This window comes from Dreissena polymorpha, chromosome 14 (genome assembly GCF_020536995.1).
Source record: "Dreissena polymorpha isolate Duluth1 chromosome 14, UMN_Dpol_1.0, whole genome shotgun sequence".
In the NCBI taxonomy this organism is placed as follows: Eukaryota; Metazoa; Mollusca; class Bivalvia; order Myida; family Dreissenidae; genus Dreissena; species Dreissena polymorpha.
In genome coordinates, this window is record NC_068368.1 from 50,872,724 (window position 1) to 50,898,509 (window position 25,786).

Below are 25,786 nucleotides of genomic sequence, written 5' to 3' on the forward strand. Positions count from 1 at the left end.
CCTTTGTGTTCACCAACACAATAATATCAAATTTACGAATATAGTTTACGAAGTCTTCATAATTAAGTTGGGTAAATGTAAGTCCTTGAACGTTCCAAGCTACCGCTGCTGTTGTTTGTTGTTGCACTGTCATGTCACACCGGAACACCGTATATGCATAGTGTTTCGCAGCTACCGGTATGCCACGCTCTATTGCCGCGTGCTTCCTGGAAGACAGTCATCAAGCTGCTGGGTCGGCCTGCAACGTCCATTTAGGAATTATTCATTGACTTATTATTAATAAGTTTAAGGTTTCATCTAGATTTTCGTCCTGTTTCTTTATCATTGAAAAGAGAAAATTTTGCGACTAATGTACAATGGTATTGTTTATTTCCGCTTTGAGATGATCTCGCTCAAAGTTTATGCAGTTCTGTTGTATTTTCAGGTTTTCGATAACGACAGAACGCAGTAATCGTTCTTCATCGTCGGGCTTTCTGACAGACTTTCGTTTATGCCGGACAATATTTAATGAAACCGCGTATCTTAGTGCGATGTCACAGGTGTTGAACGGGGAAGTTAAAAGAAACATTAGGATTGGCGGATGTTTTATCTTGTTATTTTAAATCTTCAACCTTTAGTTAACCACATGATTATGTACTTGGAAGCGGACTTGCGTTCGATTCGGATTTGACTCAAGGTATGTAACTAGAAGATTGTTTTAAACATTATGATTGATTTGATATTTGGTTAAATTATACCATCAGACTGGCGATACAAATTAATAAGTTCTTACGCCGTCTAACAATCAGTGTTTAATTTTAATCAGCACTGTCTTGTACAAAAACGCATGCTGTGTATGTGTTATTTTCTTTACGGAACTTATTAACCGGAATTTCTAGTTTATATGAACAATTTAAGAAGACATGGATTCATTGTAAAGTTTCTTTTGTACTCATGATTCGCCTATTATTATAATAACTACATTTAATAAAACAACACAAAAATAATCGTTCTAAGCACATCCGCATGTTTCGTAACATAACGCAAAACAACAAATTAAGTTTATATAATTCCGTACAATATTGGGTTCACTGACTTAACAAACTTACTAACTTACCTGACACTCAAAAATTTACACGAATCATAATATATTAATATTGACATTTCATTTGGCTATAGATTCTATTTATGTCATGCCACCATATACAGAATAACACATTACTTGTTAACGTCTTACAAGATATTAATAGGATCCCAGGGGCTTACGTGTTTATGCCAGGGTATCGTAATTTTTGTAGTGTTCAAATGTCAAATACAGTTAAGCTTGCCATTCATTTGCAGTCCGCATAGGCTAATCAGGGACGACACTTTACGCCTTAACTGGATTTTGCAAAAAAGAGACTTTCTTGAAACGAAAAATATCATCACAGCGGAAAGGTTCGTCCCTGATTAGCCTATGCGGGCTGCACAGGCCGATCTGGGACGACACGTTACGCATATACATTTAACCCCTTTATCATAGAGCATGGCTCATTTATTGTTAGAGTCTCATTGTTTGTCAATAAATTCCTGGCGATAAATAGAGGACCGCCTGGGAGCAACATGTATCTCTCCGACTGGTGAAACTTAACTTCAACTGTGTGTTTGTGCTTTGAAAATACGTGTTAACGATTAAACTGTTTAATGGAACGACATTTAGTGCAACAATATTAATCGTTACTTTTAATGAGTAAATTAACTGAAATCAGAAAATCACCAATGTGCGCGCTTATTGTATTATGTACATTTTTGATTCTCTTATCTTTGTACAGAACTTTGATTGTGCCATTCAGTTAAACGGGTCCGTGAATTATATACTGTTCAGGCAAGAATAAAATCCGGATTTCACATAAAAATAACACATTGATTAAAAAGCACACAGATATTTTTATTAATATCAATACAGGAAATAAAACAACATTTCCTTGTTAAATTCACTTCCGGAATTTTTTAAAAACTTCTTTGTTCTTAATTATTCGCGGACAAAAACCCGGCAATAAAATGCGACTATTAACATTATCGTTAAACGAAACAAACGCTCGAATACTCTGACTGTACTGCTCATCCTCAAACACTAATTCAATGACCGATAGATTTGTGAAGACATATTTTCCCATTTCAGAGAGACTATCCAGCCCTCTTGTCTTGACAAGACGCTTCAAAAGACATTGTATCTATCCAAGTGAATGCTTACTCGACTGGGTTAAAGCATCTGTCGAACGGATTTTCACTACAACATGACGAAACATGCTATTATGTGCAGTTTGGTTCTCATGCTGATCATTTTGACCCACGCTCGTTCAAGACGTCCTTGTCCGGGATCAGAGATCTGTGAATGTTTATCAAAGAACAAAACAACAAGCGTCTTTTGTAATGGAGACAATATTCGTCATACCATTTATTTCGAACAACTACCCGATGATGTCGATAAACTTCATTTGGAAGGATTTCTATTCACTAATCTTTCTTCTAGCAATTTTCCGCCCCTTATGCATATCAAACAGGTGCATTTTAAAGACAATGAAATAGTTTACACTCACCCAGATTTGTTTGAGAACTGGAGTGATTTAGAAGAACTGTCTTTCTCGGACAACGAGGTACAAAATACGACGGAACTCTTCATTGCCATTGCGGTAGTCCTGAGGCAAGGCACACAGAACTTACAAATTGCACTTCAGGGAATGAGGGTTGCACAACTTCAAGACCCGGAATTTATCAGTGGAAACTTTTCTAAAATAATCGCACTAAAATTTAGTCGAAACTAATTCACTACTTTAAACTTTTCAAGACTTCACGTGTTTTCTGAACTGGAAATGCTAAAAGTTTCCGAAAACTTTATCCGAAGGTTTGATAATTTTACTGTTTTTCCAGCCCTCCGTCATCTTGACCTTAGCCAAAATAGATTGGATAATCCGGGATTATGTTCGGACGGAGAGGATTATTTCCCAAATCTGACGGACTTAAAACTTAGTAGAAACTATATTAGAAGTTTTAACTCTACCTGGCTTTATTGTTTAAAACAATTGAGCACACTTGACCTGAGTTATAACAACCTTCAATCGTTCAATGTCTCAGACATAGAAACGTTAGGTTCATTGACTGATTTGAATATGCGAGGCAACTGGTTGACAATTCAAAACTTTTCAATTGATCCGTTTGGACGATACCCAAGCAAGATTCGGACAATTGATTTAAGTCGAAACGAGTTCGTTCCTTTTCCACCAATTATGTGTCCAAACGCAAGCAGGGAGAATTTCACATCGGTAAAAGTTATAGATCTCAGCTACAACCATATTATCACCCTGAAAAATAACCAGTTGTTTTGCTTCCCAAATCTTTATGAACTCAGGCTGAGTAAAAACTCTATCAGCACAATATCTAACGACAGTTTTGCAGCGTTCAGTAACTTGCGGTATCTTCACATTGATTCGCAGTTGCGCGGAATCCAGGTGTTTGAACCGCCTGCTTTAAAACTTGCTCGACTGAAAAAAATCGACATCAAAGGTAATTTCTTGACTTTTGACCGCAGTGACCTGCGGGAATTGTTTCATTGTTGCCCGAACCTCACACTGTTGAACATTTCGGATAACTACATAGGGACGATCAATGAAACATTGCTTGCAAGAATACTTGAACCTTTGACACAATTAAAACGTCTTGTGATGAAGCGTTTCGGCCTGAGGAACTTCCCAATCGACGTCGTTAAGAAACTGAAGCATCTCGAAGTCCTGATTATTGATAAAAACGCGCTTTCGTCATTACAGACAATCTCCTATCATAATTTCACAACAAAGATCAAATACATATCAGCTTCTTCAAATAAAATAACATTCAAAAGCAAAGATATACTGCCCTCAACAATCATGAAATCTCTAAAATCATTAGATATTTCAAGCAACCTGTTCGACTGCGGTTGTAACGACGTATCCCGTTGGTTTAGAGACCAGATAAGCGCCTCTGGTCGAGTACAAAATGTTCAACTTGTCAACTGGCCTATTAAATACTTTTGCAGTACCCCTCCTGAAATGCATCTTCGATTACTTACGAACTATCACATGACTGAGAAAGAATGCAGGCCCCCAAATCCGTTACTGCCAGGTTATATAGCAACAGGATGTTCATCTTTTGTGATAATCGTTTTAGTCGTTGTTGCATTCTGGAACAGATGGTACCTCCAATACTACTGGTACCGTTTTAAGAAACGCTTTAAGAAGAATGGCCAAGAAAGAGATCCCGAGCGCCAGCCGTTTGCCAGGCCACGGCGACCAAGATTTCTGTATGACGCATACGTGATCAACAGCGATGCCGATGGTCCCTTTGTAGATAATTTGTTGGTGCCGCTGGTGGAAGACAAGCTAGGTTACACTGTGCACACTTCAAACAAAGATGGTGCTATAGGCGGATCAAAAGCGGACAACTATTTTGATGCTATGGACATTTCCAAGTCTGTGGTCGTAGTTTTCTCAAACAGTCTAATGAAGGATGCCTGGTGTACTTTCCAAGTCGATATAGCTCTGATGAGGAAGATTGAATCCAAGGGTAAAAGGAATATATTTGTTGTCGTTATGAACAATACGGAGATGGAACTCGCAAATAAATCTTGGTGCGTGCTCTTGACCAAGAAGACAAGTGTTAGATGGAACGACAATGAGAACAGCATACGGCAGCGATTGTTGATAGAGGAACTGACGTCTATACTTGGAAACCCGGCGAATTTAACCTCACTACAAAAGCCCGACTACTCCGGTTCTTATTCGAAGGACTCAGAACTAAGTTGTAAGGAAGATGAATAGAATGTGCAGACACTGAAATTCATAACTTATCAATAGCTTCCCACAACAACAGTTTTTATTCAGGTCAACTTGTTAATAAAGTTCGTTTGTTGACTTCAAATCACGTAAAACATAGTATGTCTATGATTAATAAGGGTACTTTTATGAAGGTTTGTGGGCGTACGGGATGACATATACATATTGTAAAAAGCCATGTCGTTTGTTTTTGTTGTTCTGGAGTAAAATCGCTGTTATATTGAAGATATGTGTGTTGCATGTGTAGTCTACTTACACTTATAATTTGACTGCTTGTATTTTCTTCACGGTTGTTTAAGGCCGCCGTTTATTGGTAACATATATTTATTTGCGCTCTTGATATGTTATGTAAATATAAAGACATGTTTATACGAATGGCATATTTGGTATTAACATGGGTAAATATAATGTCTTCACAGGTCTTTAAAACTGTTTATACAACCGATAAACTCAAACGATAGCATTGATGCTAAAATGATTATGATCATATGATTTTTATTATTAAAACTGTTATTAAAATACGTCACATGACATTTTAAACATAAACAACCAATTTTTCGCATAATCAAATTAACAATATTGACATAAACAGTATCACATTTATCCCTTTTTAAAAGCTTAATACATCTTACGTCAAATCAGGAATTTAAAAGAATTACTTATTTTGAAAATAACACATTTTTATATGACTACCAACCTGTAAGGAATTTAATAAATTATCAAAACAAACTTTCATAGTTGTCAATATTGCATAAAGATTTTAATGTTTATACAATTTTTTTCATTTCATTTTAAGAATGTTCGTGTATTCGTGTTTTTGTCATGAAACATATTGTTGTTTAAAATCTGTGGGATATTGCAAATGACAGGTCAATCATTTTTTCTAAACATATTAAAGCTGAAGGTGTTTTGTATATTGAAAAATAGGAACACATGCATATAACTTTTATAGACCTCCAAATAATGGTAAGAACCTGATATTTTCAATAGGTAAGTAATATTGTTATGTATATATTGCCTGTAATAAAAGTTCATGAGTACACCTTGGTCATATAAAAGGCTCCTGCATGTGGTAACAAATATGGTCGATTTTGCATCGGTGACAGCTGTCAGTGAACCATTCATATGTGCATGTATAATTGTTAGTAAATAGTGAGTCGTATTTGTCTGCAAGTAGTCAGTCGCATTTGTCTGCAAGTAGTCAGTCGCATTTGTCTGCAAGTAGTCAGTCGAATTTGTCTGAAAGTAGTCAATCGCATTTGTCTGCAAGTAGTCAGTCTCATTTGTCTGCAAGTAGTCAGTCGCATTTGTCTGAAAGTAGTCAATCGCATTAGTCTGCAAGTAGTCAGTCGCGTTTGTCTGCAAGTAGTCAGTCGCATTTGTCTGCAAGTAGTCTGTCGTATTTGTCCGTAAGAAGTCAGTCGCATTTGTCAGCAAGTAGTTAGTCGCATTTGTCTGCAAGTAGTCAGTCGCATTTGTCTGCAAGTAGTCAGTCGCATTTGTCTGCAAGTAGTCAGTCGCATTTGTTTGAAAGTAGTCAGTCGCATTTGTTTGAAAGTAGTCAGTCGCATTTGTCTGCAAGTAGTCAGTCGCATTTGTCTGCAAGTAGTCAGTCGCATTTGTCTGCAAGTAGTCTGTCGCATTTGTCTGAAAGTAGTCAGTCGCATTTGTCTGCAAGTAGTCAGTCGCATTTGACTGAAAGTAGTCTGTCGCATTTGTTTGAAAGTAGTCAGTCGCATTTGTCTGCAAGTAGTCAGTCGCATTTGTCTGCAAGAAGCCAGTCGCATTTGTCTGCAAGTAGTCAGTCGCATTTGTCTGCAAGTAGTCAGTCGCATTTGTCTGCAAGTAGTCTGTCGCATTTGTCTGAAAGTAGTCAGTCGCATTTGTCTGAAAGTAGTCAATCGCATTTGTCTGAAAGTAGTCAATCGCATTTTTCTGAAAGTAGTCTGTCGCATTTGTCTGAAAGTAGTCAGTCGCATTTGTTTGAAAGTAGTCAATCGCATTTTTCTGTTAATAATGAGAAGCATATGTGCGTAAATGATGATGATTAAGTCCTATTTTTCCGTTACTATTGTATGTGTATATATATTTTTTTAATTTGTGGTCACCGTCATAATAAACTGTCAATGCTTATTGTATATACATATTCGCATCACTCCATATTAGGTATGAACGTTGGATATAACAATTCATTGTTATTCACGTAGTCTTTTGTTCAATGTTCAAGTGTTTCATGCTTACACATCATTGGTATATGTACGTGATAATATATTTCACATGCCATTTAGATATGTCGTCTTTTTCGTAAACCGTAACGGAAATCAGTATCCTCGAATTTTAAGGAGTCTTTACGTATATAAATTTATTTGCAAAACATGTATATGGCTTTGAAGGAACAAAACTTTGGAACATTGAAGCGAGAGGAAATGGATACTTTCGTCATCAATAGTTTTATTGATTTATATTCAGTACATTTAAAGCTTGTAATAAAAATATTTGTTTTAAACCTTCTAGACAAATTTTCACCATAATGCATTGTGTACACATTGTCTTGTCAATGTTCCAAAGTTTTGTTCCTTCAAAGCCATATACATGTTTTGCAAATAAATTTATATACGTAAAGACTCCTTAAAATTCGAGGATACTGATTTTCGTTACGGTTTACGAAAAAGAAGACATATCTCATATTGTCTTACTGACAATAGCGTGTTGACGTCACCATCTATGTATAGAATGACCATAATGAGTTTGAAAACAAAATTCCTAATAAAACGCATATACTAAAAATTAACCAATAAAATACTATGATATATCGCCTTGGTTATTTCCCTTGTCGATGTAAAAAGACATTTGCTTAGCCGTTGACCTGCAAGTACTAACTCATCAAGGCTTGTAGGTACAACAATGCTTCCCGGGGAAAAGAAAATAACACAAAGATACTTTAAGACATATAGTTTCATGTGAGAATATATAATGTTTAACACTGGATTTTGTTCTTCAGATCGATTTGCTCTTCAGATCCACATGCACTGGATATCACCTCACAATCAAAGGTGGTAGTTGTATTCAGTTTTATAGTGTTTTTGCGTCATATATAATTATTTGGTTTAAACTTATTTATTACGACATAGTAACATATTCACAAGTTACATGACATTGACATAGGATTGGGCTGAAAGGCGAACCTTATTGGAGCCCTCTCCCGATAAATAATATATTTACACATGATATTATGTCATGACGTCGTAGTAAATTGACAATACCAGATGCAAAATGCAACTTACAAGTCCAAAAAACATAATACAGAATGCAACATATATACAAGTCCACTAACATTGGTGGAAAGAAACAAAAGCAATTTTACAGGGGATAAGAAATAGAAATTGAGGGGGGAAAAGGAAACATAAACAGAAAAATAGTATTGATTTCGAGGTTGTAAACGGTCATGCAGAAATTTATGGAGAAGAAGAGTGGCAGAGAGAAGAAAATGGATGGCGGCTAGAATCTCTTGGTTGATTTTATGAAGCGCTGAACATGGTCAAATATGATACAATTTTCATGGACAGAAAGCGAATGATCACAAAACAGAAAAGCATATAGTGATGGAGAACATATCTGCGATACACTATTTATATGCTGAGCTCGTTCTACACTGAACTTAGCACAATAAAAGAAAAAGTGGTTGCAGTCTTCAATTTTGTCACAAGAATTGCAATTAGGCGAGTCATTTTTTTTTTTCTATAAAGATGGGCAGCAAGAGAACTACAATTGGTGAGAAGACGTGTATGTAAAATTTGAAGATTTCGCGGCCCATGGTAAAATTTTTGGGCTACTGGAAGGTTCAGTGTTAGTATTCAACATATTTTTAAATGCGACAACAGATGGTGCATTTTGAATATGACTTGGCAAGAAATTGAAACTGGCGATGGTTTAGGGTAGAAATGTGTTCTTATAGAATGATGTTCGGAAGTTGACGTTTTGAATGTCGCTTCTATTTCTTAAAGAGTACGGGACAGACTGACCTAATGTAAGCGGGACAAGGTTAGCAAGGTAATCAGGAACATGCGAATTTTTCATCTTGTAAAACATAATGGGTTTGTGTTTATTTCGCCTAGATGCTAAAGATTCCCAACCGATATCTGATTGAAGTATTTCGATAGATACTAGTTTTGTTGTACCAGTAGCAATTCTTGCTGCTTCGTGTTGAATTTTTTCGAGCTCATATTTTTCGGCCTGTGTGCAATTGTCGAATAGGATGGCACTAATTCGAGAATTGGATAAATAAACGAGATGTATATAGTTTCAAGGGATTGTCTATCAAGTTTGAATTTAAGTTTTCTCATTACGTTAATTCGTTTCCAACACCTTTCTTTTATATCATTTATATGGGTTGACCAATTTAAATTTTCTGTCAGAATAACACCTAAGTGTTTGTGAGAAGAAACCTCTTTAATTGAAGTGTTATCATAATGAGTGTAAGGTGAGCATGGTCATGTGTGCTTCTGGATATAAGCAAAGATTATGTTTTGTATAATTATTTAAGGCACTGTGTTTCAAAAGACTGTAAATGAAAACCAATACATTGACCAAAGATGTGTAAACGAGAAACTATGATTTTGAAATAAACTGACACACCTATATTATATTCTTACCTATATGTGACTGTGTTTGACACATGAACTGTCATTCTTCACGCCGAGTTGTCGTTCCTTGCTCTCACATACAATTTAATCCAGTAATCCTGGTGTTTCCCGTCAAATCTCTGTACGGAGGTTGGTACAAATAGTGTGCGTCGTCCGAAAACTTCTCCATGCAGCGATGAAAAGTTAAGTATCATGCAAAATGGTCACATAAATATGTTAAACTTAAATATTTACAGTATCAGAGCATTAAATATACACTAACAGTCGATATTTCTAAATGCAAGCAATTGTACGACACGATCTTTACTTTGTATGCGCAACTGTCATTAACCCATTTATGTCTAGTGGACTCTCCCATCCTTCTAAATTGGATCAACTTATTTCCAAAATAAGGGATGTCTAGTATATTTATTTCTATATTTAGAATATTTTTTACAGAAATTCCTTTAAGCAAACAGCGCAGACCCTGATAAGACGCCGCATTATGCGGCGTCTCATCTGGGTCTACGCTGTTTGCCAAGGCCTTTTTTCTAGACGCTAGGCATAAATGGGTTAAAAAAAAGAAGTTGATGCATAATAATTGCGTTTACAAATTGTGTACATTTTTATATTCATTTTTGTTTACGTATACTTTCATTTGTTAGAAATCAGTGATAGCACATCACCGGAATGAATTGGTTCAATCGTAGCAACGTGCGCTACTAACACTGTTTTAGATAAAACTGTTTACATGCGTGTTTGTTTTAACTTTAAGCTGGGTTCCCATTGCCGATCAGATCAACTCGATCAAGCCGACCAAGCGGTCGGGTACTGGTCTGGTTCGGTCGGCATAAGTGGTCGGGGGCGGTCGGGTAGGTCGGCATTGGTCGGGCTTCCTACCCGATATTTTTTGACATGTCAAAAAATATCGAGTAGCGGTCGAGTAGGAAATGGATCGAGAAGCGCTCGGGAAGTCGTCGTGTATTAGTCGAGTAAAAGATCGAGTTGATCGTGAAGCAATCGTGTAGCGATCGGATTGACATCTTTTACCCGATCTGTACCCGATCCGCTCGACCTCTATCCGAGTTATTTTAGATCGCAACACGATCCACTCGACCTCTATTCGAGTTGATGTACAGATTTACTAGACTGCTACCCGACGGCTACTCGACCGTACACGATCACTTCCCGATTGCTATTCGACCATACACGAGCTAATGTCACTAAAACAAAACTCACGTGCAAAACGTCGTGCTTGTCTCTCATAACCTTCTTAGAATCGGACGAGTAAACATCAACAAATGCCAAGAAAGAGCAAAAACACGACTGATACTGGGCGGCTTCCTCCTCCTCTAACTCTAATACAGCCATGGCCCTGTCTCTCTGGAGCTCTAACCATCTGGCCCACAACTGTAATTGTTCAATCACCATGATGATTAAAGTGATTAGTGAACAACAATGTTTGAAGTTTTTATTCTCAAAGTTCAGACAAAGTTTCAATACACGACCGTTCGCGACTTTGTACGACTGTAGTACGACCATCACGATCGGGTCGTGTGAAGATCTGGTGGCGATTGAGCTGAGGTCCACTTGGTCGAGCTGAGATCGCGTATGGGTCGAGATGATCGAGCGGAAATCGTAAAGATGGTTGAGTGGACGTCGTCAATGAGTCGTATGGGGGTCGTGTGTTATCGACAAGAGGTCGAGATGAAGTCGTGTATACCCTTTTTAGTCGAGCTTGGTCGGGTTTGGTCATTCAGCATACTATTTGTCAATCGTCAGTACGGGTGGATCTTTTTTTCCGCGTTGATTGTTTGTGATGTGAAGTTAATGGATTAATTGTAACTGACTCCCCAATTTGATAATTTTTCACGAGTATACATGCAATCATTTTCGTTTGATCTACATTAATGTTGAAAAGTTCGTCGCAATCACTCTCATAAAGTAAAATTTCTCCGAACCGTTTAAGTAAGTATTCACCATGTTAAAAGAATTGATCGTGTATTTAGTATGACCATCATGAGCGGCTCAGGTTTCTGATTTATCTGAGTATGTTGAGTTACGTACCTGTCAAATTAGGGATGCTTGTAACGGTATGATCACGTTGAATTGTGGACGGGCTTTGCTTTACAACGCTACTCACCCGTATTACTCTAATCACTCATATACAATGCTATTTAACACTTATGAATATCATTTCTGCCATGACAAACCTGACAAAATCAGTGGTAATAAACTGATGAATAATATAAGACAATTTAATACCCTTTTGTGATGAAAAATGTCGTTATAGTTTTTATATTGTAGGATACTGATATTTCTTTGCATAAGCATTCATGATTATAAGACAATGAGCACCTGGATGAAATGTTCATTATTGGAAGACGGTGTATGGCGAGCACGACACAGATGTGCATTACCAATGTCAAGGTCACACGTAGAGGTATACAAACACTTTAAAATATTGCTTAAATAGTCCGGTCATTTATCTTTTCAGTATTGAATTCAAAATGAACACACACAAATGTAAATCACCATGAGACGATGCATAACGCAATTATCAATCATTACTTATCAACAATGCAAAACAAAACAAACGTTGAACGTGTGTAGCATTTACACATCAGCAGATACATCTGACTAAAACGAGATATCAATACATATTTTACATAATAGAATAATATATAGCAATTACATATAGATGTTAATCACATCATTTTACGCACGTGATTGGACAATTACCTATCTTAACGACCTTCTTTCATTTATTTATTGACCTGAAGGTATGCAATATTCCAGCTTTAGCAACAGCAAGTTAAGAAGTTACATTCATGCAAATCAGCGCAGCTTCAAACACCTGGCCTGTATATGAATACAATGACATATTAACAATACTTCATTGACACATCAGTGCTTTTAAATATTTAACGAAACTGTATGTGCATTGAATGTTAAAGTTGAATAATTTACCTGCATATAACTACCCTATGCATTAACCAAAAACCAGACACAAAACTCCCCACGATCAAAACTCTTAGTTATTTCTGCTGGTACTATATATGGGTCTATAACAATAACAAAGAAGAACGCACATTTCTATGTTTGTTGCCGTAGATCCGATCTATTTGTAAGTGGTTTGATATAATATTTCGGCTTAAACACAATCACTTGGTTGAACAAAATCGTAGATTTATTCAGAATCGACGTAATGATTTTTCCTTTTCTATTGTAATTGTTGCATGCCTGTTGTCTGTGTAAGATGTTATTGGTTGGGGCAAATACTGGTGCAAACGCAACTAGATATAACTATATGCCGCTACAACTATTAATTTAGCTAACATAAATCAAGTTACATTGTGCGTATTGGTATTCATGTGACATGCGAACCATATACTATTTTGTAAAGGCACATCACAAAAATATAATGGCAAACTCAAAGCGATTGGAAGCATATACAGGTACGATTCAGTTCCACGATCTTCGCTCTTATAAAAGACAAATAAATATAAATGAAATATTTAATATGTATATGTGAAGCTCGGTTACAACTATTTTAATAACATATAACACATTACGAAGTCACATTTTTCTTTCGATTCGTTCAACTTACATATCAGCATACATGTGCATAGACTAAGTAATGACGAGCTTACATTACACTCTTTTAATGAAACAAAACCATTTAGTGTTTTACATGAGGCAAATTACAGGCATATCCCGAAAAACATTGTTTTTTATTAAGAGCATTATTGACCTCGTCGCTCTACCATGCTATTTAATACATTAAATAGGCTAAGGACACAACAACAAATCACAGATACACGAAATTGTTGATAAACTATCATTTAAATGTGTATCATAATGCTTTTTGAAGATCTTTATTCACGCGACTTGCATGAATTCTTTAACAACCACACACTAACTTCGATTGCATTTAGTCCAAGTTTTAATGTTGTATTTGATATAGATGTCTTTCTCAATCTACAGCTACCACCAAAAGTACAAACCCATTAACTGCGTGTTCAACTTAATTAAAATTGGTGTATTTGTTGACGAGATGACATTTCAAAATGAGGACGCGCGACGCTCAACACACTAGTGACTACGACGGTAACAACTGGCCTCGTGTTCACAAAACTTTTTTTGCAATCGAAAATCGATTTTGCTTGTCATTAAAAATTGATTTCCATTGTAGTTGATAGGCAAAAATGAAAATCGATGTCAGTTAAAATCGAATTTCGATTGCAAAATCGTTTTGTGAACACGGGGCCAGGTCAAGCATGCAGATGGAATTAAATATTAACTGCCATCTCTAACGGGAATATTTCTGATCGAAATAAAAACAATATACACAAAAATCGTTAACATCACTTTGGGTTGCATTAAAATAAGAAAAAAACATGATCTGTAAAGCATGTACATAACGATATTTTCGAAAATAAGTATTAAAAGATACGATACAGTTCTTAAAAGAAGACAGTCACTTTCAATTTAAAAAAAATACTTCACATTCATTAGAAGTAATGCCAGAAAACATATGTTCAACTATGTTCTTTCGGACTATTGCTTTAATATTGTTTTTAAATGTAAGTTACCTGAATTCATTAGTCATTTTAAACTGCTTCCTTTTGTAGTAATCAAAAGCAATATAAGTATGTGCCGTTACATACATGTAAGCCTATACATTCGTAGAAGCCGTTGCTTCAGAGATAGACTGTACATTTTCTCTCCGGACTTCGCATCTATTACACAGAACGAGCTTTGAGCTATAATACTTCCTGAATTGTGAATTGAGTAATCCGTAAATCATTGGATTGAGGGCAGAAATGAGAAAGTAAGAGCGCGAACCAATCTTATATGCAACAAGAGCACCTCCTTTAGCCGAATCCTTTATACCCAGAAATGCGTTAAGTATCACTAAAATGAGATAGGGTAGAAAGCTGATAATAAACACTACCGCAATAACTAACATGATGATGGTATATTTAATAGACACATTGTTCAAACCTTCTTCTTTTTGCTGCATTTCATTCATTTGCGACTTCCCACCACAAATTGCCTCGTTCTTTTCAACACTAATGTCGAAGCTGGAAGTTTGAGTTGTATGTACATCCGTGTGTTTCGTGCGACATATCTGTGAGCTGATTCTGGAATTGCGTAGGACTTTTCTTTTGTGTTGATAAATAGCCTTTCCAACGAGTGAATACATCACGGCGAGAGTCCCAGTACCAATAATGAATGTAATCAAATAAACAACATTAAAACCCCAGATATAGGGTTTGTAACTTTTGACCTTTGTGGTCGAGCAGTCATGACCTTTCACAATTCTACCACTTGACGCACGCAAATCTACTTCAATCGATGTGTACAAGATTAATGCCGGCCAGGAATACACCAAGGCAAGCACGAATGAAAGAACACATAGGATTTTGCATTTAGTTAAGTCCAATTGTTTCTTCAAAGGTCGACATATTCTTCGAAAGCGGTCTACAGCTATCGCCAAAAGTGTAAACGCGCTACCCATAACGGTCACGTGGTTGACAAAACTGAGAAACCTGCAGAGAGGAATGTTAGTAAAAGTGTAGTAAAACTTCGTGTCTACAAAATCAAGTGGAATAGACAATGCACAGTTTGCCAGGTCAAATAAGGCAAGGGTGCAAATGAAAACGGCGTGACCGGAGCGCCTTGTCTGATGCCCATAGTAAAAGCAGACGAGAATGTTGCCTATGAGACCAAAGAACATCACCACGCTCAGATACACCATCAAAGGTGTCATCAGTGTTACTACTTCCGTATTTATTTGGTCCAGTAGATATGAATCGCTGACGTTTTCTTCGGGAGACATTTCGTTCGGATACTTGATCGTGAAAGGACGTCAATGTTTACCTTAAATGTATACATTACAAATTTACATACAAATACATTTTCCTTAGTGTTAAGATAAAATGTTAAGCATGGAGAATCAGAAGGATTTATACTATTCTTAAAGACTAAAAATATATTTTATTTTTTTCCTAAGGATGGAAAAATAAACGCAATTAAGAACCACTCTAGTTTGAGTTGTTTATTGGGTGTACATTTGAAAATGTTCAAACATATGAATAAATACATGACTATGTGAATTGTTAATACAGTAATTAATATAAATATTGTCTCATCTTGTTATTTACTAATAAGTATTTAAATATTCAAGACTTATACCTATTGCATGTAATTTAAATTAATTACATTGCATAAAATAGTGTATAATATATAAACATGTGTGTATACCCACGTACTCATCAAAATCTCGCCAAAGCTTAACTCATGGATATATATATATATATATATATATATATATATATATATATATATATATATATATATATATATATATATATATATATATATATAAGATTTATTGATTTTAATGTACCATAGAAGTAACTGTATATGTATTCAAATTACTTTGAATTATGTTGCATTTTAAATACTCTTTGGTCTTTCTCATAACAATTAAATCCTGTCTTGTAAGCTTCACATCGCATTTAGTTATACTTGTATTTCTTTGTCTTGATAGAAGGTAAGCTCACTATTTATTAAATGATTTATTTAATTTTAATTTGATTCTTATAACATAATAATACTACATACATGAGAAATTTTAAGAAATGTAAGAAAAAACTGTATGAATCAACAACAGTGTTAAAATAAAATGACATTTTAAGTGTTACGGTACCTTTTTAGTAAAACATACAGTGTATATTCCTTAAACAATAAAACAAAAACTTTTAAAACCAATATTTACAAATAAATAGAGTATAGTCCGATTAATATATTCCGTTTTACATAATGGGTAGCTTAAGTTCATACAATTTTGCCATAGAGTTTATAGATTTCTATTAGATTGCATTTTCTCACATAGCCAGCAGTTGACAAGTTCATCCCTTTTTAGCAGGGGTTATGTATGAATAGCTATGCTAGAATTCCACTAGACTTACCCATACAAACAGGTTCCTCATTTTTACGTACCTTTTGTTAAAACTGCAGTTTGTTTACTAAGAATTTAATCCATTTTCGTGATTTTAAAGCGCGTATGTTTTTTAAAAATCCAACTGTCATAAACACTATTATAAAATTGAATTTGCTTGTTTGTCTTTTCCAGTTGACAGCTAGTATTGACCTTAATATTCAATGTTTGCAAATGTACCAATTTTAACTTTTATAAAACTAAACAAATGAGATGTTTGTCAAGTCCAGTGGTGTAGCAAAGCTCACATCGGATGCGTTATTCAAGCGGCAAATAATTATTCTATTAGTTACTTGAAGATATTTATTTCCACAACATGATCCAAATAACAGTAATAATACTAATACTATTAACAGAAGCTTGGTATTGTAAACAAATTAAAAAGTTGATAGGCATTTAAACTGTCTTTAAAGTTATAAACGATTGAATTTTTACATAACATTTGTATTTTAATGAAATACTGAACATGAACACGAGTATGGACATTCACACTCAATAAAAAATACCCACATGGTTTTATTTTTCATTTTATTGTGTGCTCTGTGTAAAAAATTGCCACCAGTGTTTTGCAAATCAAGAAATGTTCTATCACGTTAGAGATGAATACCTGTACATGATTGTGTATTATGTATTAAACATTGTAACATGTTCATATTTGGCTGGCGTTACATCGTATTATTTTAACATCCAATCTTTATATGAATACTGCCGCTACGCGGATGTCAGTCATGTTTTGACGTGCGCCTTATTATCCGCGTTGAACACGAATACAATGAATACAGTTTTCAAAATACTCGCATTACGCTTTGTGTATTAATATTTTCCTGAAAGGAGATATCGGCAGATTTTTTTTTTGTTACTGTTGACAGATAACATACAAACACATATATTATGTATTGTCTTCCTCCTGCCGTGCAAAAAGAATAATATATTCAACGACGTTTTACAATGTACATACAAACTAAATAACAAGTAGCATAAAAAGTATCTATATAAGTTTGACATAAACATGCGATATGGTAAAGAACATTACTTATCAATAACAGGTTCACCGTGCATGTTTTTTTAAATAACAATATGATAACATACCCTTTTTACTTTTTAATAATACATTTCTATCGCTTTTTGGAGTGCACATGTTCAATCCTAATTGTGTGTAATGTTGTAGTTGCTTAAACAGGTACATGCATTTCAAACGTTTTTTTTGCACGGCGACATTTGAGCGCAGTGTAACTACAATTACACATGAAACGCTACACACATTTCAGCAGCAATTTGAGTAATTTATTTAAAATACAACTGATATAAAAATGCAACTTTGCATACGTCAATTTTTGATGACGTTGTGGTATCTTGTATGACGTTTTCTTTTATTTCGAAACATTTCAAAGATAACATATGATCATGTGTTTACAACTCCGTCCTGCTGTGGAGACAAGTATATTCATTATGTATGGATTCGTTCATTTTCATGTTATCGCGATTAACAAAGTGTGCCTGTGTCAATAATGAAAGGAAACTTTATTGTGTATGTGGTCGTCAGCAAAAGCAACCCAAGAGAGTTCGTGAAAAAACACACAAGAAAAGATTCGATATATGTCAGGAATAGCAAAAGTACCAAGAACACGACCAAGCCACACGCTCACATTACAGACACTGTACAGACAACAGTTATGAGTCCATTTTAACAGAAAGAGAGATCAGAAATTCCACCAGCATCTGTTTGGTTCCAACGCAAAGCTGTTGCATTGAAAGATTAACAATTAACATGTGTACTCATGGTAACCCTGGATTACGTACATAAATATCAACGAAATGGTCTTGTCCTGGCTCTCTTTCTCGTTAACAATGCATTAAACATTTCTTTACATCATATACTATAAGATACCAAAATGTGACCTACTGATTTCCAATGCCGCCCAGTCAATAGTTTGTCACAAAAGAGCGGACTCGGTATACAAATATGCATTCGATCATTTAGCAATATCGGCTATGGTTGCGTCGCAATTACACAGTTGCGAAATACAATAACATTGTTTTTTGTTCTTATGGATGTGTGACTGTTCCTGGATAGTTAATAAAATTCGTACCAATTTGCGACCACCATGCACGTTTTGTATCATTTTTTGACAAGGGGTACAGGCAGCTTTCAGTGAGTCCATGCAATACTGTGGGCCCTTTCATGAGAGAAAACTTTGCAGTAGGCCCATTATTTAAAAAAAAATCCTAAATCGACAGCCAGATGGGGGGGGGCAGGCAAACACTATTTCTACTTTTGGTAGGAAATACAACATCATGCGCATTTTTACAATACAATTAAGTTTAATAAAATGCAAACCAATTTAGAACTTCGATAAATTTTGACGGACTCAGTGACTTCGAAATTGTTCAACTGTATACACACAAAAACAGCACCTGACAGGTTTTCTTTCGTACAATTACTTTTTTTAATTCTAGCACACGCGTTGTTTTTTATGGGTGAATACGAATACAAACAGATGTTTGACGTTGAACAAACATGCTTGAACACTGAAATGCATTTGAGGATACAGTTCGAGTTCTCACGAACGCTTTCCGCTTTTAATGTACTTAGATGATTATCTTAATTGCAAACGGATCGTTAATAAAAATGAATAAGTGAGTTTTGGTCTGTCAGTTCAATGTTGCTGGGATCTTTGTAACGTATTGTATACCACGTATTTTTACCAACATATTCGATAATATTTTTACTTGCTTTAAACAAATAAGTTAAATTTAAGAAGTTTATCATTGGAAGAAAATTTAGAGGTGCATATATGATATAATTACATAAATTGTTTACATAAATTCTGTCGTTGGATGCTGCCAATTGTCGGAACGCACGTTTTGTTCAGTGACAGTGGACATTAAAGGGACATATTGGCGGTAAGAGCGGTATTTTATTTTAAAATATTTTTTAAATAGCTGCGCTACACATTTGTCCCGTTTTGATAATGTTAAAAAAATATCTATGTATATAATTATACAAAGTTCTCCCAGGGTACACTTTTTGCGGGCGCGGTAGCGGTAATAAGAAGTCGTTATTTAAGTGTACATGAAGTACCCCGGTACTCATGCGCACTCAAGTTATCACGGTATAACGGGACTTTAGGGTAGTTACTGTAATGTTTTTGAAGTGCTTAATTTTGTTGGTATATGTTCGGTTCCCACCGGAGGAGTTCATCGTAAAAATATTGTATAGTATTTGGTAAATTTCCATTTAACGATTATAACTATGTTGACCGGAACTGCAAATATATAAAGATATACATATTGTATGTGTAAAAGAATAATTTATATGATGAACTCATTCCCCTTATTTTAAAAATGGAGCTTGGAAATAGTGTGCTTTCTCTTAAGTGTGTTTACATTTTGGACGTCTTTCCTCGCGAATGCTATCAGTGGAAAGTTTAATTGGCTCATATTTCCTTTACTCTCATAAATAGAAGACATGGGGCAAATTTAAACAAAAAGTACGTCTCTCTATTCGGCCATGGAATATCTTTATCAATACATATGAGTCGTGTTCTGAGAAAACTGGGCATAATGCATGTGCGTTAAGTGTCGTCCCAGATGAGCTTGTGCAGTCCACACAGGCTAATCAGGGACGACACTTTCCGCCTAAATTGGATTTGTGCTAAGAAGAGACTTCATTCAAACGAAAAATGTCATAAAAGCGAAAAGTGTCGTCCCCGATTAGCCTGTGTGGATTGCACAGGCTAATCTGGGGCGACACTTTACGCACATGCATTATGCCCAGTTTTCTCAGAACACGACTCATATAAATACGCGCACAATGTGTAAGCTGTAATCATGTTGTCGTTTGTGTTACTATCACTTACGGTCACGGATGTGAAATTGAATCTGAAGTGCGATCAAGCTGAACCAACTATTTCCGATCATTATAGTACTCCGCGTTACATCGTATAGCGGAGTACTTTTGTCCTGACGGACATGAGAAAACAAACCGGTTTTGCGAGTTTGTTTTGTGTATTGCTATTTATAGAAATAAATAGCGATAGAAATCAGTTCTAGCGAAGGCGTCAACGTGGCAAGATCGTGCACCGAAAATGGAGGAACATATACACCTGATCAGCGAAATAGTCGATGAAAAGTTGAAATCTTCTTTAACTGAACATAAGAATGCAATGCTTCATGACCTGGAACGCATTGTAGAAAAGATAAGTTCAAAAACTAATGTTACTCAGTTAACTCAAATTTCGAACATTGTATCAGGTATACCATCTTTTAAACGAAAATCAAGTGAAGAGCAATTTAAGCATAATGCGAAAGTAAATTTGGCATTAGAGGAAGTAGAAAGTTCGTTGTCGAATAGAAATATTGAAGAAACGCGAAACAAAATCGCGGAAGGTCAGTATTGGAAAATAATTTTATTTACTTTATTGCGTCATATACATAACATATATTTATGTTTAATCGTTTGACGAGTCTTATGAGATTAATCTATTTGCAGTCAAAGCTATGGTGGCTCACCGACAGAAGCTAATACGTTTAGCTGACGAATCAGAGTTGGGGTGGAGGTTCGTAAGCGAATACGAGTCCAACCCGCTGGCATCTGACTCCGAAGACGAAAAGAGGATGTACAGGGCAGAGGCGCGGGCAAACAAAAAGTTAAAAGCGGAAAAATCGAAAAAATCACGAGGCGCGCGCAATGGGCCGTACCGGAAGCCGATGGTTGCACAAAACAATGCAACCCAGGGGATGTCGATGAGACAGCCGTTGAGACGCACAGGGCTGTGTTTCGCTTGTGGCAAGCCGGGGCATTGGAAAGGGGCAGCTGAATGTCCAGCAAGCAGCTCTAACAATAAGATAAGTAGTTTTATGTTTGGGACACCGCTATCCATAAAATGGGTAGTTCCTATTCCGTCGGAAAAAGGTATCGTACTTAAACATGTAAACACAGAAATTGATCTAAAGGATCCTATTAAAGAGATTGATACCGGAAGTTCTCCGGTTAGTAGACTGAAGGCACACGTGGCCAAGTGGCAAGAGGCTACTGATAGTAAGTATATTTTAGATGTAGTAAGTGGTGGGTACAAGCTTCCATTTATAACTGTACCCGAACATTCTCAGGTGAAAAATAATTACTCAGCGAGAGTAAATTCCGTATTTGTAGAAAGCGAAATAAAAGCTTTATTAGACAAAGGTATTGTTTCAAGATGTAACGAGATTCCACATATTGTTAAACCGCTTACAGTAGCATTTAATAAGAAAGGGAAGCCACGATTAGTTCTAGATTGTAGGTATATTAATCCACACTTGCACCAGTTTAAAGTAAAATTTGAAGACATTAAAGTTGCTGAAACTTTGTTTGAGAAAAATTCCTTTTTATTTACTTTCGATATTAAAGGAGCATATCATCACATTGATATATTCATGGAACATAGAAAATATTTAGGTTTTAGCTATCAAGACAATAGCAAACAGTGTTATTATGTGTTTAACTCGCTTCCATTCGGCATAAAAACAGCCGGTCATATATTTACTAAACTGCTTAGAGTTGTAGTAGCATTACTTAGATCAAAAGGACTTAAAATAGTTATGTTTTTGGATGATGGTATTGGCGGAAATGTAGTATATGAGAGAGCATTGTGTGCCAGTGAATTTACGAGAAATACCCTGGTAGATTTTGGGTTTTTATTAGCCGAAGATAAATGTAATTGGATTCCTTCTCAGAGAGTAGAATGGCTAGGGCATGTGCTCGATATGCATACAAATCGGTTGTTCATTACTGAAAACAGAGTGGCTAGACTAGAAAAGAGTATTGATTCGATGATCTATCAAATTCATCAAACGAGAGAAAAAACAGTGCCAGTAAGATTCGTAGCTAGCATTGTAGGGCAGATAATTTCACTTCAGAGTGTTGTTGGAAATAAAGTTAGGTTGTTAACAAGACATTTATTCAATTGCATAAATACCAGAGCTAGTTGGAGAGCTCCCATTATTGTGACAGAGCAAGCTATTTCCGAACTTACGTTCTGGAAAGAAAACGCTAGGAAATTAAACAGCAGTGGAAAATATTTCAAACACAATCAAGTGTGTTTGTTTAATATATTTGCTGATGCAAGTAGCACAGGTTATGGAGGTTTTATAGAAAGTTGTAGCTTTCAGGTAGATAGACAAAATGATATTCAAGTCTACGACTTTCATGGAAATAAACGAGAAAATTTGAGCAATTTGATGTATTCACTTGACGAACAGAGTAAAGGTATGTACTCACGGTCTCTGAGTCCTGAAGATGAGACAACAAATTGTGTTGTAACATTACGTAAAGACACGTATCCACCGGAAGTTGGTTTTCAAGATAAAACTTTGCATACGGATATAAAAGGTATGTTATCGCTCCCGGAAGTGAGCAGAAAGATTATGCTATTGTCCCCAGAAGTGGACATGGAGACTAGTAGATTGCTCCCGGAAGTGAGCAGAGAGCGTATGCTATGGTCCCCGGAAGTGGACATAGAGCCAAGTAGATTGCTCCCGGAAGTGAGCAGAGAGCGTATGCTATGGTCCCCGGAAGTGGACATAGAGCCTAGTAGATTGCTCCCGGAAGTGAGCAGAGAGCGTATGCTATGGTCCCCGGAAGTGGACATAGAGCCTAGTAGACTGCTCCCGGAAGTGAGCAGAGAGCGTATGCTATGGTCCCCGGAAGTGGACATAGAGCCTAGTAGATTGCTCCCGGAAGTGAGCAGAAATGGTATGTTATTATCCCCGGAAGTGGACACAGATTCAGTAAGATGCCTCCCGGAAGTGAGCAAAAAAGGTATGATTTGGTCCCCGGAAGTGGACAAAGATTGCAATACATGGCTCCCGCAAAGGAGCCATAGCGAATATGGTAAGCCCGTAGAAGAGGACGGTAAAGATAATAGACGGTTGTCAGAGATGGTTTGTAGAGTATATGGTAAAACCACAGATGACGAGATTTATCCTTTTTGTATAAAGGTTGATGATAATGCGGTTAAAGATGTAGAAGTAATTGGCATTTGGTCTGATATAGAAAAATCACGCAGCTCCACTTGGCGGGAAGCGGAAGCAGTTAACAGAATTGTTAAAACTTTTGGAAATACTTTACAAAATTCGTACATAAAAGTGTATTCAGACAATAAAAATGTAAAATCTATATTACTGAATGGTAGTCGAAAAATGGATATCCATGACATAGCTTTAGATTTAAATATGTTTTGTGATCAAAATAAGATATCATTATGTCCGGAATGGATTCCAAGAGCAGATAATGAAAAGAGCGACTATTTAAGTCGATGTTTCGATTCAGACGACTGGCAGATAGATAAATGTTATTTTATAGCATTAGATAACATATGGGGTAAACATTCAGTTGACAGATTTGCATCGCATGCAAACAATAAATGCAGAAGGTTTAATTCCCGATGGTGGGTTCCAGGAACAGAGGCAGTAGATGCCTTAGTACAATATTGGGGAAACGATGTAAATTGGTTAGTTCCACCACCTAGGTTGGTTCCGAACTGTATCGATAAGATGATATCGGAGAAAGCAAAATGCACCCTTGTTGTCCCAAAATGGGTCAGTTCGCCTTATTGGCCAATGCTAATTTCGTCAGACGGCATATTTAGATATTTTGTAAAAGATTGTAACATTATTGGAAGAGATTGTACGATTCCTGGGAAGGGAAATAACGGTTGTTTTGGCGAAACTAGATTATCATTTGATATGATAGCATTAATATGCATACCATAATTCATGTATTGATGCATATATCACATATGTTTGACAGGTATTGGTTTGAGAGGAACTCTGACTGAGCGATTAGAGGACGCAGGTTTGCATGGGCAACACAGAGACGAAATGGCGGACAGAATGGCTGGATATTTGATGCAGTCAAGAGCAGACAATACGGTGAAGAAATATAATTCTTCTTTTGAACATTTCAAAACTTACTGCGAAGACAATTCATTAGTCGCCATGCCAGCCTTACCCATATCAGTGGCAATGTACATGACTCAATTAATGGATCACGGAAAATCTAACAACGTTGTTTCATCTGTGTTCTACAGTATAAAATGGGTTCATTCTATGAATGGTGTAAATGATCCAACAGAAAATAACATTGTTAAGCAATTATTAGAAGCTTCAAAACGTGTGTGTTCAAAACCTGTTCACAAGAAAGATGTACTTTCATCAGAAATGATACAAACATTATGTTTGATGTATAAGGATTCTACTGATGTCATTGATGTTAGAGATTTAGCTATGATCATTTTAGGATATGCTGGTTTTATGCGTATGAATGAAATAAGTGAGCTTCGTTGTAATGACGTACAATTCAAATCAGATCATTTTGTTATTAATGTGCACCATAGCAAAACCGACATTTATAGGAATGGTTCAGAGATTATTATTGCAAAAGGCACGACTTCAGCTTGCCCATATGGTATTTAAACAAAATATATGTCATTAGCAAACTTGTCTAATGAATCAAATGAGTATTTATTTAAACCAGCTTTTCGTTCTAAAGCTGTATCTTCCTTAATTAAGAAAGATAAAAAATTAAGTTACACTAGAGCAAGAGAATGTATTGTTAAAAAATTAAAACTAGTTGGTCCCGAACTTGATATTGGTACGCACTCACTGCGAGCTAGTGGAGCCACTAATGTGGCAAACGCTTCGAGCGTTTCTGAAAGATGTCTTAAGATACATGGGAGATGGAAAACGGACATAGCAAAAGACGGTTATGTTCAAGATTCTATAGATAAAAGATTATCAGTTACAAAACCTTAAACTTGTAATTTGTTACAATTTGTGTATTCGTTTGTACAACGGATGAAATTATGTATGACTATGTATGAATTTGAATTTGATATTTTATCCACTATACTTTGTAATGTCTATATGCGTCTCTCGCAAATCGCACAACAGTGTTGTTGTTTGTTTGTTTGAAACATAGTTAGGACTTATAGTACTCCGCGTTACATCGTATAGCGGAGTACTTTTGTCCTGACGGACATGAGAAAACAAACCGGTTTTGCGAGTTTGTTTTGTGTATTGCTATTTATAGAAATAAATAGCGATAGAAATCAGTTCTAGCGAAGGGCGTCAACGTGGCAAGATCAATTCAAATTCATGTTTTGTATGAGTACATTTTTATGTATATATTGTATATCCATAATTGTTTTATTTTATTTTTATGTTATGTATATGCTCGGATAAGGCCGTAATTCCGATATTCTGAAGAATGGTCTAAGTGCATTGCTACGTGCCCCACGTTTCTTCCTAGGTAGGGAATAAACCCACCATAAAAGGGAGTTGTTCGTGGG

General features: G+C 36.0%; 2 protein-coding genes across 2 annotated transcripts; both read left to right on the plus strand.

Moving 5' to 3' along the window:
- The first annotated feature begins 434 nt into the window (after window positions 1-434).
- On the plus strand, window positions 435-7,638 carry LOC127858206 (toll-like receptor 7). The gene is given in 2 exon segments (XM_052395178.1): window positions 435-676; window positions 2,141-7,638. A coding segment is annotated over 1 exon segment (2,556 nt). The 5' UTR covers window positions 435-676; window positions 2,141-2,255; the 3' UTR covers window positions 4,812-7,638.
- Window positions 7,639-20,383: 12,745 nt separating this feature from the next.
- On the plus strand, window positions 20,384-25,556 carry LOC127858199 (uncharacterized). Its single transcript, XM_052395174.1, has 2 exons — window positions 20,384-20,846; window positions 20,950-25,556. The coding sequence occupies exons 1-2, from the start codon at window positions 20,546-20,548 to the stop codon at window positions 24,207-24,209; spliced, it is 3,561 nt and encodes a 1,186-aa protein (XP_052251134.1). The 5' UTR covers window positions 20,384-20,545; the 3' UTR covers window positions 24,210-25,556.
- The last annotated feature ends 230 nt before the right edge of the window (window positions 25,557-25,786 follow it).

Excerpts from the sequence above, each read along its gene's own strand:
- LOC127858199 (XM_052395174.1), top strand. The coding sequence starts at position 20,546 with ATGGAGGAACATATACACCTGATCAGCGAAATAGTCGATGAAAAGTTG. Across the intron at positions 20,847-20,949 it reads GCGAAACAAAATCGCGGAAG|TCAAAGCTATGGTGGCTCAC; the intron begins GTCAGTATTGGA and ends ATCTATTTGCAG.